At 45.6% G+C, this 20,962-nt stretch overlaps 1 protein-coding gene across 1 annotated transcript in view; it reads left to right on the forward strand.

Moving 5' to 3' along the window:
- The first annotated feature begins 608 nt into the window (after positions 1-608).
- The window catches only part of LOC111177405 (kinesin-like protein KIF28), a 43,445-nt gene continuing 23,091 nt past the window's right edge, over positions 609-20,962 (forward strand). The window contains exons 1-9 of the mRNA XM_089907655.1: positions 609-972; positions 4,888-4,999; positions 6,482-6,549; positions 8,542-8,651; positions 11,276-11,382; positions 12,839-12,929; positions 14,476-14,530; positions 16,052-16,175; positions 17,213-17,357. Coding sequence (XP_089763781.1) covers positions 794-972; positions 4,888-4,999; positions 6,482-6,549; positions 8,542-8,651; positions 11,276-11,382; positions 12,839-12,929; positions 14,476-14,530; positions 16,052-16,175; positions 17,213-17,357 — 991 coding nt within the window. The 5' untranslated portion in view covers positions 609-793. The remainder of the gene's footprint in view (positions 973-4,887; positions 5,000-6,481; positions 6,550-8,541; positions 8,652-11,275; positions 11,383-12,838; positions 12,930-14,475; positions 14,531-16,051; positions 16,176-17,212; positions 17,358-20,962) is intronic.

Genomic DNA, 20,962 nt, shown 5'->3' on the forward strand with positions numbered 1-20,962 from the left:
CTGTTTACCAGCTCTGAAACTTTGGGAAGTAACTTACCTTTCCTAAGTCTCAGTTTCTTGTTCTGTAAAAATGAGATGAATAGTTATCCTCATAGGAATGTTGAGAAGTTTAAATAGCATTCTGCATTTTAAAGAACCTTGTAAACTTTTAAATATTATTCACTTAATTTTACCATGTTACTGAAATTCATAAACTTTAAATATGGTTTTCCCTGCTATTTTTTAAACTTGATATTTTAGAGGCAAGAGACAAAATTAACTGGAAAAGAATGATTTTACTCTGTTTATTGGTGTCAGTAACAACATTAACACCTATTTATGTATGCCAGGCATGGTTAGAACCATTACATCTATTATCTTTTACCCTCATAACATCCCCAAAACATGCTATCATCCTTATTTTACAACTGAGGAAGCTGAAACTCTGAAAAGTTAAATCATTTGTTCACAGTTACATGACAGAAAGGGAACCTGTGGCATTCTTTCCATTACATGACTACACCATCCTGAACAGTCACTTATTTTGCAGATTTCACAGTAGATTTAAAATACTTATTGATCACAGAAATACTAATATCTAATATATCATTGAAAGTAGCTTTGCAGAATTGGGAAGGGGCAACTGAGACATTTGAACCTAGTAATGTTATTGTAAAATGTCATTATAAAGAGGATGGCATTTTAACTTGCAAATTTTATTACATCTTTTTTGAGTGTGAAATACAATTAGAAAAAATATTCTAGAATGTAAAATAGATTGTCTTCTTGTGTAGTCTGCTGCCACTCTAATAGCATGACCTGTGTTGCTTTCCTACAGGTTTTTCTAGACAGAGACCTCAGCAAACAATCCAGTATTAATTTGGTGGATTTAGCTGGAAGTGAAAGGCAGAAATCTTCAGGATCTGAAGGTGACAGATTGAGGGAAGGATCACGAGTTAACTTAAGTTTAACCAATTTAGGAAATGTGATCAGGTAAATAATCAGTGGATAGGTACTTATTTGTGCCATAAAAATAAACTCAAATATCAAAATTTAGATTAATCATGACCCTTGGTTCATGACCCACTATCATCATTGGTTCATTCCTGGCCCTCCTGTAGATTTTATTTTACACTAATTAATTGCTTTTAAATGCAATAACAAACACTAATAAAACCACCACCCAACCCAAGAAACAGGTGGTATTCCTCTCCTATTCTCCCCTTGGAGGTAACCACCATATTGAATTTTATGTTTAATCTCCCTCCCTCCCTACTTCCTTCCCTCTTTCTTTATTTTATCATTTCTTGTTTTATCGCTTGTGCACATTATTTTTTATTAGTAGCACTGATTTTTGAATTTTATAAAAGGGTAAAATATTATATTGCTTTCTGGATCTTGCATTGTTAAGGTTACTTAGGTATAAATTACATATAGTAAAGTGCGGAAATCTTAAAGGTTCAGCTCAATGGATTTTTATATATGTATATATCTATGTAATTACCATCTAGATTGAGATAGAGTACATTTCCCAAACTCAGAAAACTCCCTCATACCTCCTCCTAATTTTTAATCCTAACAAAAGGAATTGACCTTTGTTATCAAAGATTAGTTTTGCCTAACTGTATTGATTTTCATAAAAATGAGATCATGTATATCAGGTCATTGTCTTTTATTTATTTGTTTGTTTGTTTATTTAATTTATTTTTGGCTGCGTTGGGTCTTCATTGCTGCACGTGGCGGGCTCTCTCTAGTTTTGGCAAGCAGGGGCTACTCTTTGTTGCGGTGCGTGGGCTTCTCATTGCAATGGTTTCTCTTGTTGTGGAGCACAGGCTCTAGGCACGCAGTCTTCAGTGGTTGTGGCACACGGGCTCAGTAGTTGTGGTTGGCAGGCTCTAGAGCGCAGGCTCAGTAGTTGTGGCACACGGGCTTAGTTGCTCTGCGGCATGTGGGATCTTCCTGGACCAGGGCTCGAACCTGTGTCCTCTGCATTGGTAGGCGGATTCTTAACCACTGAGCCACCAGGGGATCCCAGGCCATTGTCTTTTACATCTGGCTTCATTCACTGAGGATTGTGTCTATGAGACTAATCCATGCTGTTTCACTTAGCAATCATTAATTGTTTTTCATTGCTATGCAGTATTCCATTATAGGAATATACCACTATTTATCCATTCTCCTCTTGTATGGGCATTTAGTTTGTTTCCAGGTTTTGACTATTATGAATAAAGTTGCTATCAACGTTCTTGTACAGGTACTTAGGGGAAAATAATTACTCATTCCTCTTAAGTACATACCCAGGAGTAGAGTTTGCTTTTAGATTCAACATTATTAACAATATCTATCCATGTTATGTGTGGCTCTGGTTAATTTATTTTCTGTTCTTTTACTAAATGTTCTGTCTATGAGATTCATCCATGTTGTTACAGTAGCGGTTGTTACTTCTTTTTCATTATTGTGTAGTATTCCATTGTGGGAATATGCCACACTTTATTCCTTCATTCTCATGTTAATTGGCATTTTGGTTGTTTCCAAGTTTTTGTTTGTTTTTTGCTATTACAAACAGTACTGCTATGAACATTCTTGTATAAATCATTGGGTATCAATATTTCAAAGTGTTTTTGGTATAGACAAAGAATTGAAATTTTGGGGTTTTATATATAAGGTGTGTGAATACCTTATTTTTCGAGATGGTGACAAATTGTTCTCCAAAGTGGTTGGACCAATTTATATTCCCAGGAGCAATGTATAACATATCCCATTGATCCACATCTTTTCTAAGGCTTGGTATTGTCAAATTTCTTGATATTTACCAATTAAGTGGGTATAAACATATTTTACTATGGTCTTGATAGCATTGGTTACCTACAAGCTGGAGCATCATTTGATTTGCTTATTAGCAATATGTTTCCTCTCAAAATACCTGGTCTTATGTTTTTCCGATTATTCTATTGAGTTATTGTCTTTTTGATCGATCTGCAGACATTTTTTACTATTTTTATTACTCTTTTCTCAGGTATATGTATTGTAAATATCTTCTCCCAGTTAGTAGCTTGACTTTTCACTTTTTTAAAGGTGTCTATTGATGAGCAGAAGTTATTGTTTATGTTTTGCATTTTTGCATTTTCTTTGTCTTGTTTAAGAAAATTTATACTTAAGTTCCTATCCATTTGGAGTTGGTGTGTAGTAGTGTAAGGTGGGCATCCTTTTTGTTATTTTTTCCTTATCGATTACCAATTTTTTCAGATCATTTGCTAAGTAGTCTCTCCTTTCCCCAATGATCTTCTATGCTACTTCTGTTATATGTCAAAATTCAATATATGCTTACTGTTCCTTGGCTCTTCAATCTGTTTGTCAACATCTAAATATAATAAACACTTTATCCTATTCCTGGATAATATGAGTATCTCCATCCTACATATGCTATTTTTGATATATATGTTAATTCTATTCTTCTTTAACCCCGAAAGACATTATCATTACTATCTTACACAGTTAGTGTTCATTCACATCTACTAGTTTTTTATTATTTTTATTCATTCCTTCTTAAACATCAGAGCTGCTCTGTAAGATCAATTTCCTTCTGGTTGAACTATGTTCTTTAGAATTTCTTTTAGTGATCATCTGCTGATGGCAAACTCAATTTTTGTTTGGTTGAAATTTCTTTATTTTACCTTATTTTTGAAAGATAATTTTGCTGAGTATATAATTCTGGATGGCCAGTATTTTCTTTCAGCTCATTAAGGATACCATTCTCCTGGTTTCTATTCTTGGTCTAATCGCTATTCCCTTGAAGATAATCTTTTTCCCTACCTGCTTTTAAGCTCTTCTTTTTTGATGTTCCCCAATTTCACTATGTTGCATTTGAGTGTCAGTTTGTCTTTATTTATCCTCCTTGGAATTCCTTAGCCTCCATAGCTCTGTGATAGTGATTTTCATCAATACTAGAAAATTCTCAGCCATTATCTCTCACATATTGCTTCTACCCATTTTTTTTCTCTTTTCTCTCCTGAAACTTCGATTAAACGATTTGAATCTTCTCACCCTGTCTTTAATGTCTCCTAACCTTTCTTTCTTGTTTTCCATCTCTATGTCTCCAGGCTGCAATCTGGATTTCCTCTGAACTATCTGGTTCACTAATTCCCATTATGGCAATGTCTAATTTGCTGTTGAACCTATCCATAGTGTTTTAAATTTCAATTATTGTATCTCTTCCTTTCTAGATGTTCATTTTGTTTCTTTTCTAAATCTGATGGATTAATTTTTTAGATTTCTTTTCTCTGTTTGTGATTATAATTTCACAGAGATGGGATTTCCTCCCTCCTCTTCCCCACTCTCTTCAGTGACAACACTACTTTCTCTATAGTGCCCTGAGCAGGGCAGGAACTGAGCTGTTATTTTTCTTATTCACTGTTACTTCTCTTATTCACTGTTACTCTGATGCTGTAGTCCTATGGGGTCCTAATGCTATGGGATCTTCCTAAGGCAGTATGAGAGAAAGGCAAGAAAAGGACTTAAACCCACTCCCCATTCCTATCTTCACCCTGCTAGCCACCCTCTTCCTCAGATCACAACCCTTCCCTATACATAAATTTACAATAGCCTGCAGGCTCTGGGTTTTCCTCCAAAGGTTTAGTGTGTTAGTGCCTCAGATCTGGGCTTCCCTCTGTGTTATGGTTTCCCCAGTGCTGACCTTGGGGATAGAACCAGCAGCCTGTGCTGCTGTCTTAACTTCAGCATCTTTGTACAGAAGGTGTCTCAACTATTGGATATTCCTTAGAGTCATGTCTCTGGTATATGGGGTCGACAAGGGGATTTGAGGAGTGTTTCTGACTTATCCACAGGGAAGCAGATTTCTTCTTGATACATGTAAAAAATTTTGTTGTTTTATATTTTCTTTTGATTCAGTGCTCTGGCTGATGCAGCCATGGGGAAGAAAGTCTTGCACATTCCCTACAGAGACTCTGTTCTGACCAAACTGCTCCAGTCAGCTCTGGGTGGGAACAGCAGAACTACTTTGGTAAAGTGATTTTCTTACCACATTTTAGACTGTTTAGACTCATGTAGCTGTCATTATTGCTGTTGTTATTATTATTATTAAAGTTATTCTCTGTGGACCACTAAACACAGCACTCTGCATTGATATAGCACGTTCTGATCTATGATCTCATGACTCCTGGAGCTCTTTCCATGGCGATGTTCAAATAAAGTTTCTATAGTGCTAATTTTGATTTTTTAATTTACTCTTTTCTGGTTCTCTACAGAACTATATATTACTTTTATTATCAGGAAGAAACTAATACAGTTTTAAAACTAACACTAACAATGTCACGTTATTATAAATCAGCAGTCATTCCATGGCAAGACTGGAATCAATTTTTGACTGTTTTAGACACAGGGCAGGTGCTTAACCTGGAGAGTAGCCAAATCGTGTCATCTCAGCAAAAGACTCCAGACTCTATTATTGAAAGTTTGCCAAGTGGTACCGTGTGCAGTGTGTTAAGTCAGGGCGCTCCGCTCTCAAGCTTCAGATTAGGGAAGGAACAGAACTGGGCAAGCTCTGCTTCCAGCCTCATACTGGCCTCCAGTCTGTTGTCCTGATTAGGAGAGAAACGCCTGCTGCTGGATCTGTCTTTATCATTTATTCTTGCCTAACTCTTTTCAAACATTTTGGTTAACGTTTTTCTGGTTGTCAGTACCTGTGGGCCTCCCTGGGCCATCCCCCAAGAGCCTGGACTAAAAGAAGGCCCATAAGACTCCTCTGAACGTTAAACATCCAAGCTCTTGAGGCTCCATGGCTCCAATCCCAGTTTCAGCATACTTACCATGAGACCTCCTTTTCCTCCTTCCTAAAGTGAAGATAACAATCTCGCCTTGGAAATACTGCTGTGGTGATTAAATGAGATGATATAATGAACAAGCTTTAAAAGCTGAAAAGCTGGACAAAGATAAAGGATTAGTCACCAGGCCCTTATGCTCTGAATCTTGACCTCCAGGACCATAAGTTACAAGCTGCCGCCTGGGCAATCACACTCCCCCCTGTTCACCCTCAGTGACCCTGCCCACCTCCAGCTCATCAAAAAGTTTGTTTTCTCATTTGAATTCTAGAACAATTAAGCCAAAGTCAATAACCAGACTTGAAACCATACAAGTGGCTACTCAGTAATGATTTATTGATTGATCTCTGCAGTGCCAGTGTTCAAAGGTCATTTAAATCCCCGAGGAAATCTGCTGGGGACTCAGTGCTGAGGGACACGTAGTACAGAGGTTAGCTGCACAGGTGTCAAGTCAGGGCTGGTCCAGGTCCCAGCTCTGCCAGTTATTATCTGAGTGACCTTGACACATTATTCTTCTCTAAGCCTGAGTTTTCTGTCTGAGTTGTAAAGTTTGAACAGTACCACAAATTACAAGATGTTCCTTGACTGTTAGTTGTGTAATATCGACAACAATAGCTCTAAAACCTTATATGAAAACAAAAATCTGAGAAGGTTATTTTTTACAGATAGCAGCCATAAGTCCGGCTGACATCTGCTACGAGGAAACTTTATCAACATTAAGATATGCTGAAAGGTACGTTTATGAATACTTATTATCCACAGTGGTTCTAGGTTCTAAATCTGGCAAATTCTTCTAGTACCCTTATACTGGGTGGGTTGGCGTCTTGGGAAGGGGTCCAGAAGAAGGAAGAACAAAAGGATTTGTGAGAGAAGAGTGAGAGAAAACAAAACAAATAAAAGGAGGTCAAACTGGGGGCTCAGGACCCTCCTGAGCCTGTCATTCTGTCACTCTAGCCCTGGATGGGGGAGGAGCCGTGGGCTCAAACCCATGGGAGGAAGCACTGATCCCAATCCTGATGTGGTCACTTATCTGTCCCCCTGCATTTTCCTGCCACATAGCATGACCATTCACAGATTCCCCTTCTGTCGTCTGGGACACACGTAGAGCATAGTGACAGGCAGAGAATTTTTGTGCTAATAATAAAGATGAGCACGTCAGAGGCACTCCTAAAGTTGGGAACCAGCCCCCGGCTCTGCAGCTTTCCCTGAGCTGCTTCTCATTTCTCCAGGTCCCACGCAGCAGGTCACAGGCGTCTCCTCCCTGTGCGGGTAGAGCGGGGCTGTCACTGCTGGTTCCCTCCCTTCGGACTGGCCGGGGAGACAAGCCCACTCGATTAGCCCCTGCAGGACGCTGTGGAAGAGCCGAGTTCCTGCCTTTCAAGGCACGTAGGAGCCTACTCCTCCTGACCTGTCTAGGCAGGTGAGGGTCTGGGGAGAGGAAGCCTCCAACCAGGGGTAGAAACCGCGTGCCGCCACCACCCCTGCATCGTATTCATGTGGCAGATTTGAGAATCCACCTCTGCAGTGTTCCCATCAGGTCCTTTCAGGAGCTTGGAATTCTCAGCCTGTGTTCCAGGCAGCTGCAGCTGGCATGTGAAATGGACTTGGTTCCTATTCAAATGGGTACGGGCCTGTGTGTCAGAATCTGGCCCTGCCTGCCACGGGACCTGACCCTCGCTGGCCCTCGGTGACCTCACCTGCTGACGGAGGTGATACCTCACTCTCTGGGTGGGGTGAAGACCACCTGAGATTGTTCATGAACCGTTTCTGGCTAAGTTCTGCTTGGCATGGGGCTGAAGCTCAAAAGTGGTAGTTGCTGTGATGTCCCCAAGTAATCGCCTGTCCTTCTGGTCTTCCTTTGGCGTCTTCTCAGGGAGGGGCCCTTGCATTTTAGTCACGAACACTTGCATTCTCGTTCTGCGCTGCGTGGTCTCGATATCGTCTGACTCCAGTAGACGTTTTCTTCCAGCGTCTGTACCACTCAGATCTTGAATTTTCTCTTTAGTAATATTTAGAATGGTCATTTTCTCTCTGCTTATCAGATGTAAATCTGTTGCTAGCACTTTTTACGTGAGACACTGTGTGATGCAGAGGAAGGAGAAAATGGTTCCCAGGGGCCCTGGGCTCCAGGCCCAGATCTGCCGCGGCCTGTGCGACTGTGGGCTTGCCTTGGAAACCCTCTTCCTCAGTGAAAGGAGTAAGGTTGCCAGATTTAGCAAATAAAATATAAGCCGCCCAGTTAAATTTGAATTTCGGATAAAGAGCAAGTCACATTTTAGCATAAGTGCGCCCCATGCAGCACTTGCTGGGAGTGAACTAGGTAATCTCTAAGCCCACTGCTGGCCCGGAGCACATGGCAGAGGGTCACGGGGAGCCTCCAGGGTTTGTGGTGCTATAGCAGCAGCAGCAGCAGTGACTGAAGAGAGTTTTGCATTAACCAAGTCAGCCCAGCTGGGGGAGTGTGTTCAGGCCCAGAACACGTGGCGGGCAGGCTCCAGGCCTCGGTTGAGCTGCTCCTATTTATTTGAACCCTGGATATCTCTGAGTCCCTTCTGGTCTTCATGGTTTACTGGAACCTTACATGGTGGAGTTTCGAATCACTTGGGCATGAAAGGCTCCCACTTTGACCTTCTGAGACCAGAGCCCGGTTTCCAGCCAGTGATCTGGTGGTACTGCTCCAACTGCAAAAGGTCCAGGGCCTGGTTGTGTGTCCACCTTTGCACAGGGCTAAGAAGATCCGGAACAAAGCCGTGGTCAACACCTCGACCCTGATGAGAGAGTCCAGGGCAGAGAACAACAAACTGCTGCTTGGGTGTGGAAACTCCAGAATGGCAGGTAAACCGAGTCAGGAGTCAGCGCAGGTCCAAGCCAGCAGCCAGGAGGCTGGGAGCGGGAGGGAGGAAGGGAGGGGCCGTGGCCAGGCCCAGGCCTGGGGGCCAACCCCTGGGTAGAGTCTTAGGGGAGCCCTAGGGCAGGTTGCGGCAACCCTGGGCCTTTGTCCAGGACATTTTGGCCTGAATGTAGATTCACAGCAGTCATGAGAAATAATGGCCTTGTCCTTTTTTTTTTTTTTTTTTTTTGCGGTACGCGGGCCTCTCACTGCTGTGGCCTCTCCCGTTGTGGAGCACAGGCTCTGGATGCGCAGGCTCAGTGGCCATGACTCATGGGCCCAGCTGCTCCGCGGCACGTGGGATCTCCCCGGACCGGGGCACGAACCCGCGTCCCCTGCATCGGCAGGCGGACTCTCAACCACTGCGCCACCAGGGAAGCCCTGGCCTTGTCCTTTTTAAATGGTCATTTTAGTCTCATTTTTTTTTAATTGCCATTTTTATTTTGAGGTTATTCTTTCCACCGGGACTACTTTTTCCTTACCAGATTTGAACGGTGGCCCTAAGGGCGTTTATTCGGCTGATGGCCTCATGCCGTTAAGTGATGTTTGGAGCTAAGAAGCACTAGCCCCAGCACCCTCTTCTAAGACTCTGCTCAGCCCTGGCTGCACGTTAGAGTCACCTGGTGACTGTGCGCCATCTGGACCAATTAATCCATCCCGGGGGCAGCAGTGGTTCTTAAAGTGCCCACCTTAAGGTGGCCCACCGTGCAATTATTGAGGACCACTGCTTTGAGTGAAGGCCTGAGATTTCAGCATGGCAGCATGAGGTGTGTGTAATTTTATGCCCATGAACAATTTAGAATGGTATGGATGGAAAGGGCAAAATATAAAACTGTTGAAGTAGAATTGATAAAAACGTTCAGCATCAAAACAGCCAGACCAGAAGGTCTGAAAGCCCTGCGCTCAGTGCTCTTAGTGGAGTGTGCCCCCACTGTCATCGTCCGGCCCTTGGTAGCCGTTCCCCTCGCCCGGCCGGGCTCCCTCGTGCCACACGGGCTCTCTGTCTGGCGGTGGCAACACTTCCCAACCACAACCCGCTCCCGCATGCACACACACCTGGCTGCCCCCATGGGTGTTCTGTTCGAGGACAGGTTGGCCCCATCTGGCATATCTCTGGGTTCCCAAGTCCTGACTCACTAAGGCTTCAGACTCAACCACGCACTTCCTAAATTAGAGGCTGTGCCCACATCTGGTCCAGGCATGACTCTGCTCTGTCACAAATCTCCGTACCTCTAAAATCTGGACATGCGGATGTTCACCTAAATATAGCATCTATTTCCCATTATTCATAAGCACAGACACGGAACGCATGAAAAACAAGGTAAGATAAATTTTTGATTCTTCCTGAATCCCCTGACTTCACAGGAATGCCCTGAAATGCTCTCACATGCCCACATGATTAAAAAAACAGATTGCTGAGCTTCACTGCTCCTCCTACAAAGGACCTCCCTGCTCTAGTTTCCTATGAATTAAGAGGTGATCCTAGTCTTTTTTTTTCTTCTAATTATTGAAGTACAGTTCATTTACCATGTTGTGTTAGTTTCTTTTTTAAAATATATTTATTTATTTGTTTTTGGCCGCGTTGGGTCTTCGTTGCTGCGCGCAGGCTTTCTCTAGTTGCTGCGAGCGGGGGCTACTCTTTGTTGCGGTGCGCGGGCTTCTCATTGCGGTGGCTTCTCTTGTTGCGGAGCACAGGCTCTAGGTGCGTGGGCTCAGTAGTTGTGACTCGCAGGCTCTAGAGCGCAGGCTCAGTAGCTGTGGTGCACGGGCTTAGTTGCTCCGCAGCATGTGAGATCTTCCCGGACTAGGGCTCGAACCCGTGTCCCCTGCATTGGCAGGTGGATTCTTAACCACTGTGCCACCAGGGCAGCCCTGTGTTAGTTTCAGATACACAGCAAAGTGATTCAATTATACACCTACACATACGTATATATATTATTTTTCAGATTCTTTTCCCATATAGGTTATTACAAGACATTGAGTATAGTTCCCTGTGCTGTGCAGTAGGTCCCTGTTGTTTATCTATTTTATATATAGTAGTGTGTATATGTTCACCCCAGACTCCTAGTTTATCCCCCTCCCACCTCCCAGCTATCCCCTTTGGTAACCATAAGTTGGTTTTCTATGTCTGTGAGTCTGTTTCTGTTTTGTAAATAAGCTCATTTGTGCTATTTTCTTAGATTCCACATATAAGTGATATTGTATGGTATTTCTCTTTCTCTGATTACTTCACTTAGTATGATAATCTCTAGGTCCATCCATGTTGCTGCAAATGGCATGATTTCATTCTTTTTTTTTGGCTAACCTTCCGTTGTATATATGTACCACATCTTCTTTATCCATTCATCTGTGGATGGACACTTAGGTTGCTTCCACGTCTTGACTATTGTGAATAGAGCTGCAGTGAATATCCTAGTCTTTATAGAACTTGCCAAGTGCAGTCAGTGCAGTTCTATTTCCCACTCCTACTGAGAGTGCCATGTTTTGACTGAGACATTCTGTGCCTCACCTTTGACACTGCAGACCTTAAACTGGCCTTAAATTGCTTAAAGTATCTCCCTCCTTCCAGAGCTGCCAGCCTGTTGGCTCAGGTCTCCCACTGATCAGCTGAGCTGGGTGCACCAGCTGGAGCAGGCCCGGAGCGAATGGCAGCAGTACTACGTGGCCATTGCCCAGGTGAGCTCACCACCTCCACCTGCCGAGGGTGGCAACCTGGCGGGGGGGTGGGTGGCCTTGCCCCTTACCCAGACAAGCGCCCATGCCTGGGTTGATGCCAGGTGGATAATCGGGGTGAGGTGTATTATGTATAATATGTGAATGTGACATGTTATATGTGATGTATGACTTAATTAAATTATTGGCAGAGTTGGGGAGAGAATGACAGGGCATGAAAGGGAAGGAAGCAAAGAGGCCATGAGGCTGAGGATAGAATTTAAGGCTGTGGATAATTAGAATTGGGGGAGGACCTGAGGAATATGATTGTCTTCTGGGCTCTATGAGTTGTGACCCTGAACCACGTATCTGGCATTCACCGCCAATTCCAGATCATAAATGGGCTGGGGTGTGAACTTTGTACCTGGGCCAGGGAGATGCCCTGGTACATGACCTTCCTCCCCAAAGCCACGAGGCTCTGGACAAACTCCAAAGTCATGGGCCAGCCCTGGAGGACTTTAGAAGTGGTGGGAGGGGTCCAGTCCAGATTCCAAAGGGCTCATGGCGCCAGAATAGATGTGAGCTGCAGGCGGAAGGAGTGGAGTCGGGTGGAGGTCTGTGGCAGCAGGGGGTCAGGTTAAGTTAGGGTCCAAGAACTCTAGAGGTGTGGATGTAATATGGCTGCACCCAGCAGCCAGAAGGGCCAAGAAAGTAACAAGCCTGTGTAAGGGGTACCTGGGTTTGTGACCCTTGGCTGCAGGGGTCAAGTAGGATCCAGAGTGAAGAACCTAGGACTCTGTTCTGTATGGACAGTTAGAACCAGAAGGACTCTCATCTTCTTTACTCTTTATGAGAACTTCAGGATTTAAAAGCTTTCCTTGTGCCTGCATAGCTTATTCCAGTTCTGCTTGACTATCAGACCTCTATAACCGCAATACCAATCAACACCTGTATTAAAAAATGAAGCGCATTTTGGTAACCAAGAGAGGGCGATGCAATAGGCCCCATTTTGCTATCAACACCTGATGGGTGATGAGCTCGCCAAAGGACTTGGGGGAATGAGATATAGGGCAGATGGTTTAGTGGAACCCGGGAAGAATTACCCAGGCGGAGCACCAGAATGGGGCCTCCTGACAGCTGGGGATGCCGGGGGCCTGAAGAAATGGCAGGGGTAGAAACCAAAGTGCAGGGAACCATGCGAGAGCAGCTGGGAATGGTGAACAGAGTCGGAAACCGGCTGTGCTTTGCAACAGTCCTGACGGGATGAATGCAGGCCCCCGACCGCTGACCTGCCAGGATCGCACCCGCTCTGTCAGCGAAGCCCCTGGCCACACTTTCCTCCTCTGGGTTTGCTTTATGGGGTGAGTTGACGGGATGCACAGACAAACAGCTCCGAGGAGCAGTGGATAGGAAGGAACATTGCCGTCTGTGCTGTGCTGCCCTGTCTGGCGAGGAAGCCCTCTCTCTGTTTCTCCTCCAGGAGCAGCAGATGGTGAAGACCTTCCCGCACCTTCTCAACGTCAATGAAGACCCGCAGCTCACGGGGGTTCTCAAGCACTTCATTGAAGCTGGTACTCACTCCTCTAGACCTGCCCTGGTCCTGCTCATGCTTCCTGCCCTTTTTTTCTTTTTGATTTTTTTTTGTGGTAAAATGCACATAACAGGGCTTCCCTTGTGGCGCAGTGGTTGAGAGTCCTCCTGCCGATGCCGATGCTGGGGACACGGGTTCGTGCCTCGGTCCGGGAAGATCCCACATGTCACAGAGTGGCTGGGCCCATGAGCCATGGCCGCTGGGCCTGCACATCCGGAGCCTGTGCTCCGCAGTGGGAGAGGCCACAACAGTGAGAGGCCCGCGTACCACAAAAAAAAAAAAAATACACATAACAGAAGATTCCCCATGTTAACCGTCTTTGAGCGTAAAGTTCATTGGCATTAAGGGCCTTTGCGTTGTTGTGCAGCCCTCACCTGCACTCATCTCCAGATTGATTCTGTCTTCCCAAACTGAAACTCTGTCCCCTTTATGCAATAATTCCTCATTAGCCCCTCCCCCAGCCCCTGGCAACCACCATTCTACTTCCTGTCTCTATGAATTTGACTATTCCAGGCACTTTGTATAAGTGCAATCTTACAGTATCTGTTCTTTTGTGTCTGGCTTACTTCACTTAGCATAATGTCTTCCAGGCTCATCCATGTTGAAGCCTGTGTCAGGATTTCCTCCCTTTTTAAGGCTGAACAATATTCTATTGTATGTGTGTACCACATTTTGTTGATCCATTCATCCACTGGAAAATGGCACCAGTATTTAGTCCCATCTGGCTTTCCCACCCTAGCCCTGTGCACACTCAGGACAGGAGAGGCTCATGCAGGACGGCAGTGGGGGCTGAATGAGGGGGCAGCCCCAGGAGGCTGGTGTGATGCTCCCAACACTGTCCTTGGGCTCAGTCACTGGACAGAAACAGAGCTTCACAGACCAGGGCCTTCCCTGTGCCCAGGCTTCAGTGGGTCTCCTAAGGCCCAGATGCAACAGTTTCTTCCTCCAGAATTCCCATGAAGAAGGTAGAACTTTAAAAAAGTTAGGAAATTGAGACATTGGGGTTGACATATACTCACTACTATATATAAAATAGATAACTAATAAGAACCTGCTGTATAGCACAGGGAACTCTACGCAATACTCTGTAACGACCTATATGGGAAAAGAATCTAAAAAAGAGTGGATATACTTATATGTATAACTGGTTTGTTTTGCTGTACACCTGAAACTAACACAACACTGTAAATCAACTACACTCCAATAAAAATTAATAAAAATTCATTTAAAATAACAATAATAAATCCATTAAATGTTAACATAAATGACACATTCTTAAATAAAAAATATTTTCCTAAACAAACAAACAGAAAGTTAGGAACATCACAAAAAAGGTAGAAAGTAGAACAGTTATCCCCAAGGCAGGGTGATGTCCATGTACCATCATGACTGAAAATCGCAGTGAAAAAATCCCTTTACATGATCTAATTGGAGAGGATATGGCACTTGCCAAACATCAAACATGTTAACTTACTAATGTCAAATTCTGAAAAAATTTGAAAACAACTTACCGTAATTCTTTTCAGGTTCGTGTGATGCTGGTCAGGCAGCTTCAAATGCCATCACTCTTCAAGGTTTGGGGTAAGTTGACGTGACCCAGCACCTCTGTCCAGCATTAGAGAATTGCGACCACTGCATCCAGAGGAGACTCTCAGAATTCATCCAGTCGTCCTCAGGCCAGGTCACAAACCCTGCCGGACAACCAAGGACAAGATATGACCAGACCTTCCTCGGGACCGACTCTAATGCTTACGGAAGATCACCTTCAGAGGGTTTTCTTCTGTCACCGAAATCCCTTGTGCTGCATTCACTTTGTTTCCTTGGCTCTGAGCTTGGACGTGAGTAGATGGGGCAGGAAGTGAAGAGTTAGGAGGACAGGCCCTCTATGGGTGGCCTATGCCTTTTGTGGTCCCACCACCAAGAGCAAAGCATCCTTAGATCACTGTGCTCAGAGCCCTCACCAACCGGCAAAGGCAAAGCCCAGGCTTTGAACTGATCCCCTCCCTGAGGACCCCTCAGGATCCTTGTAGGAGCCCCTGTGGAACCCCAAGGCGGGTTCGTAAACTCGCAGTGGGGCCCTACCTCCGTGGCCTCTCTCCTGGGGAGGCTGCTGCTCCAGGGTTTCTTTCCCTCTTCCAGGACCACTGTGTCCTTACTGCCCACAGATTTCCAGTCAATAGACTCAATCAGCCCCTACAAAGAGGGACCTTACTGACCAGTCCCCCCGACATACCTCAGCCCTCCTGAGCCCACCTGGGATGTGTGTATGTGTGTGTTTGTGTGTGTGTTGGCGGCTGGGAGGGGGGTGGAGAGGGGAGGCGGGGGACCTGTGGGCACTAACTCACCCTGACCACTGGCCTCCAGGCCCTTTGCCCTGATTGTTCCTGGGGACCCCCTCATCTCCCTTTCCAGACCACTTCCTGCAGCGACCCTAGTCTAACACGCAGGTCTGGAAAGGCTGAACTCCAGATGAGCTGAGGGTCAAACCTTCCCACAGGACCCCTGAGCCCCAGGCAAACAAGGGCTCCGGGTGGTTGTTGTGTGTCTCGACTTCCCGAACATTCCATGACAGCCAAGGAGTCCAGGAACATTCTAGAACAGCCAGGAAGCCGGTCATTCAGGGCACAGAGATGACGTCTGTTGGGCAGCCAATCTGACACCTCTTATACTGACTCCAAATCCTATAGCATCTCAAGTCTGGATTTGTATAGATAAAGACCAAGAACCAGACCTAAACTTCTCAGCAATATGTGGCCACATTATTAAGTCACCTTCCAAGTGTCTCTTCCTAAACACCTATCTTTCCATTTCCCCTCCTCTCAATCCTACAGGCCTGTGCAACCCCTGAGGGATCTAGTACTGGGGTGGGGGAGGAGCAGGGTTCCACTAAGAAATGATTGCTTTGTTGTGTCCCCGCTGGAGGGCAGAGTCCCTCACACCCACCTCTCCATCTCCACCCACTGAGCCAGCACACAGGAGCCCCACAGGGCTTCCTTGGCAGCTGTAGGGCTTACCTGATTGTGCAAATGACAAAGAACGATCTAAACTGTTCACTAAAATCGTAATTTATTTGGTCTCTTAGACACAGTCTTATCCTTTTAGAATTTCAGATAAACACGCTTCCTTCACAAATTCGGATGGTAAAGTGACGGTGACTCCACACGGCAAATGCAAGGTCATCGTTAACGGGGTGCCCATCACGACCAAGACGAAGCTGCAGCATTTGGTAAACTCTCCTGCGGAGCCACAGGGCTTCTAAGTTTGTCCGAGGGAGCTGGAGGGAGGTGGGCAGGGCTGGGAGCTAACGCCCTCGTGTCCCTCTGCTACGTGTCACAGTGATGACAAGGTCACAGCTGTGGGCTCAGGAGACCTGAGATTAACTCCCAGTGTGTCCTGGGGAAGTCACTTCACCTCCTTGGGCCTCGCCCATAAAGCAGAGAGGGGTGAACTAGGTGATCGCCAAAATCCTTCCAGCTCTAACCCCCGTATGACTTTTTAGATTTTTAAAACCTGCCGTGGAGAGGGACTGCCAGCCCCTTGCCAACATCGGGCTCTCCCCGTCTCCTGCCACCACCCCGGCCCGAGTCCCAGCAGCACAGGGGCTCTAGGCCCCTCTCCAGTCCCTTTCCCACCTGTAGCCACAGAGAGCCTTTTAGACAAGCACACTGGAGCAGGCCACCCCTTTCTCGGAAATCCTTTGATGACCTCCCTTTTAGGACACCCGAGGGAGCCGGCCCATCTCCTGCCTCTCTGGCCTCACTGCTCTGCCTGGGCTTCCCTCGGTCACACGACCCCTTGGATGCTCAAAACGTGCCAGGCTCCGGTGGGCAGCGGCCTTCTCAGCCTCGCCGAAACTTAACACACTTGACGTGTCACCTTAAATAGTGCACCTTCCAGGAGGTCTTCTCTAATCCCCAGTGTAAATTAGGCCCCATACACTCTGCGGAAGGCCCGCCCTTTTCCTCCCAGCATCCCGCATGGGCTGGGCTGTGATTACATCGCTGTGATTACATCGTTAGTTCATCAAGTCCCGGAGGGGAGGGATGGGTCTGCCCGGTCCCCACCGACTCTCAGCGCCTGGTGGAGAGTGTGGAATAAAGGAAGGAGTCAGTGAAAGCACGAAAAAGCAAGAGGCCCCCTCTTCCCTCCTCGTTTATGGGTCTCTTTCCTGTTTGGGGGATAAACAGGGTCTCAGGATTTACACAGAGGAGCTGGCTCACCTCCTCTGGCCTCTTCCCTCCGAGCCCACTCTCTCCTCCCTAGGACCGAATTATTTTGGGATCCAACAGCGCCTACCTCTACATCGGGTTTCCTTCAGAGCGAGGCAGTGAGGACTTGAGCAGACTTGATTATGACTTTTTCCAGCTGGAGAGAGCGGCTTCGGAGGGAGTGAGTGTGGACACGCTCGGTGAGCAGCCTGGGCCTGACTGCTGGCATTTTCCATGGGCGGGTGTGAAAGCAGCCACTTCCACTGTGTGCTCTCCTGCCTTCCTTAAGGAAATAATCTTTTAATTGTGTCAAAATACAATGTTTAGGAAAGTAAAGGTATGATTTTCATGCAGAGTGAGCACACGTCAAAGATTTGTTTCGAGGAGGAGAGAGTGGCTACGACGCTGGCATAGGAGGATGCTGAAATGCGCTTGCTGGGTCCGGCACAGCTAATTCATGCCTTCAGGGAGATAATCTTCTCCTGGACAAAAATTCATTTCAGTGTGCCAGTCTTCTAAATTTAGTCTTCTGTAAATTAACATCTAACGGCTCAGAGTCTGGCCCTAATCAGTAGTCAGTATTGAGGGTACCCCCTGCCCCCTTTGCAGCCCCCTGGGGGACCGGAAGCTCCTTACACGGGCTCTGCTAGGAAAGGGAAGTCATCCTTTGGCCCTATCTCCATGCTTTGTATGACGTCTTGACAGCTCTCCCTTTTGCCCCTGAAACCTTTTCTTCTGTGGTCACCATGTGGCTCTCTCATGGGCACACTTCCCAAAGCATCTTGGCCAAGAGTCAGCCAGCCTGTCCTTGAGCTCAGACGCCTTTAGCCCCAGTTCTCTGGAGCCCCTTGCCAAGGTGGGCAAGCATTTTGTGGGTTATTCTTAACTCTGACATTTCTTGAAAGGTACGGAAAAGTTTCAAGAGTAGTGCACCGAACTCTCAAACACACTCTGCTCAGATTTCCTGTTTAAATATTTTACTGCATTTGCTTTATTATATATGTATATGTGTGTGTATATGTATATGTACACATATATATATATAATTTTTTTCCTGAACCATTTCAGAGTAAGTTGCAGACATGATGCTCCTTTATCCTTAAACACCACATTGTATACTTCCTAAAGGCCAATCATTTTGTATAATGTTCCTTTGTTTGGGTTTTTATGATGTTTCCTCCTGATGGGACTGGGGTGATACATTTTTGGCAGGAATGCCAGCAAAGTGACGTTGTAGCCTCTGTGCCTCACATCAGAAGGCACATGGTGTCAGGTTGCCCATTTTTTGTGATCACTTGGTTAGGGGGGTGTCTGCCAGGTTTCTCCACGGTAAAATGACTAATCCTATCTTTTTAATTAATAAATATTTTACGGGGAGAGACTTTGATATGTAGGTATCCTATACCTCATCACACTTTCAGCCACTAATTTTATCATCCTTTGATCATTGGGTGATTAGTATGATTTTTGTCAAATGGTGAATTTCTAGCTCCACCATTTCTTCTACCTTTATTTGAAACAATGTTACTACAAGAAATGTGTTCCTTCCTATTTATTTGTTTATTCATTTATTTATGTCACTGTGAACTCATAGAGTCCTGTTTTACTCCATAAGTTATAAGCCGTTGCTTTCATAATTTATTTTGATGTGCAAACTGTCCTGGATTTGGCCAGTGGGAGCCCCTTCAAGCTGGATTCTGTGTCTTCCTGACATTCCTCCTCATTCTTTAAACACTAGCCTACTTTCTGGCATCAAAAAATGTTCCAGGTTTGTCTCGTGGGCTCTCAGTCCCAGCTATGGTGTCAGTCATTTCTCCAAGGATCCTGATTCCTTTTGGTGGAGAGGGACATTTATAAATCAAGATCTGGGACTATGTGTGCAAACTGCTGTATAGATACATGGTTCCCACACACATAGCTTCACCTATTCTGTAAAACCATAAGTTAGTAATACCTCCAATTCCAGTTCAATACCACAGGGTTTATTTTTATCTTTCTCTTGGTGGGCGAACATAGTATGTTTGCCCATTTTCTCCATCTGTCCTCTGGATTCCATCCCTCTCACCTTCTCAAGCATTTGTCTCTGAAGAGCCCCCTCCTCTCACCCTCCTGCATCACTGAATGCTCTCCATGGGTCATTCTATCACATGCAAACACGCTCCACTGTCTTCCACCATAAAAACAAACACTTAGACCCACATCTCCCTCGAGCTACTGCCATATTTCTTTTTGTTCCCTTTTATAGAAAACTAGGAAGTTGTTTCCATTTTCTCATCTCCAGTCTGGCTTCTGTCCCACTCGTGCCTGACCCTGATCCCTCTGCGTTCCAGGTCTAGCAGGCACTTGTCTGCACACATCTTACTGAGGTCTCAGCAACATCTTACGTGGTTGAGCCCTCTCTCCTTTTTGAAATATTTGACTCTTGGAACCGTATGTTCTCCTGGTTTTCTTCTAGGCCACTTCTTCCACATTCCCTTTCCCGGCTTCTCCTCATCTTACTCATCTTGAAATTCGGAGAGCCCCAGAGCTTGGACCCTGGGACTCTTCTCTAGATGGATGCTTTCCCCACTCTGCTTTCATCATTCTCAGTGGCTCTAAGTGCCATCTGTGCTGACAACCCTCAGCTCCTCTGTCTTCTTGCCGTCCCTTGCTATCTCTTGACACCCCGATCCAGCTGCCTTCTTGATATCTCTGTTTGCATGACTCACAGGCATCTCAACATGAAAGTGTCCAAAACAGAGCCTTGACTCCCCACTCACTCCAAGCCTGTTCTCATTCCCAGGACTTATCATCTTGGCAAACAACTGCTCAAGGCAAAAATCTAGGCCTCCTCCTTTCCCTCACGTCTTCATCCAGTCTGCCTTTTCTCCATCCTCCTGTACCACCATTTCAGTGCAAGCAGTCATCTTCTCTTACCTGAACAGTGTAGTCGTCTCGGAACTTATCAGATCATGATACACTCGGGCTGCAAAATATTCACCAACTTCTCAGTGTTCTTAGAATAAAACCCAAACTCCCTACCACGTTCTTGAAGGCCCTTTATGATCTACCTCATGCTCTCTCTCCAACCCCATCTCACACCACTCTCTCCTCACCCCAGTTTGAACCTCACTGGTCTCCTTTCTGCTCCTCCAACACATCAAGCCCTTTCTGCCTCAGGGCCTTTGCTCTTATTGCTTGTTTTTCTTTCCATCTTTGGCTCATTTTCATCTTTCATCTCTCAGCTCAAAAATTACCTCCTCAGATAGATCTTCCCCTTTCTTGGCTTCGTTTGTTTATTCTTTCTTATTTAACTCTATTTCTGTCCTAGCATTCATCACATTTTAAAATTATTTTATTTATTAGTTTGATTATTATTCATTTGTCCACCTGAGAATATAAGCTCTAGCTGGGATTTTTTTTCCTCTTGTTTACCCATTCACTTATATATTCCTTCACTCAACAAGTATTTACTGAGCTCCTACTATGTGCCAGATGTGGTTCTAAGCCCTGGGGATCCAGCAGTGAGCAAAGAAATGCCCTGTCCTTACAGAGCTGACGAGAGCGGGTTCACTTCTGAATCCCCAGAGTCTGATGACGGCCTAGCAATGGGCCTTCAGCAAGTGTTTGTTGAATGAATGATGAATGAGATTAACCAGATCAGCTCCCACACAGAAGCTTAGTCATGCACACGTGCATGACCTAGGGCCCAAATGTGGGCACGTCCTGCTCTGATCTGTCTGAGAACAGCCTGCCCCAGGAGGCCCATGCCTGGACATCGGGTTCCCCCCAGGGCAGGGTAGGCTGGGGTCTGTCCTCCCCACTC

The sequence above is a fragment of the Delphinapterus leucas genome, chromosome 1, assembly GCF_059928025.1.
Source record: "Delphinapterus leucas isolate spDelLeu-1000000601 "Yukka" chromosome 1, BTC_Dleu_Yukka2, whole genome shotgun sequence".
NCBI lineage: Eukaryota > Metazoa > Chordata > Mammalia > Artiodactyla > Monodontidae > Delphinapterus > Delphinapterus leucas.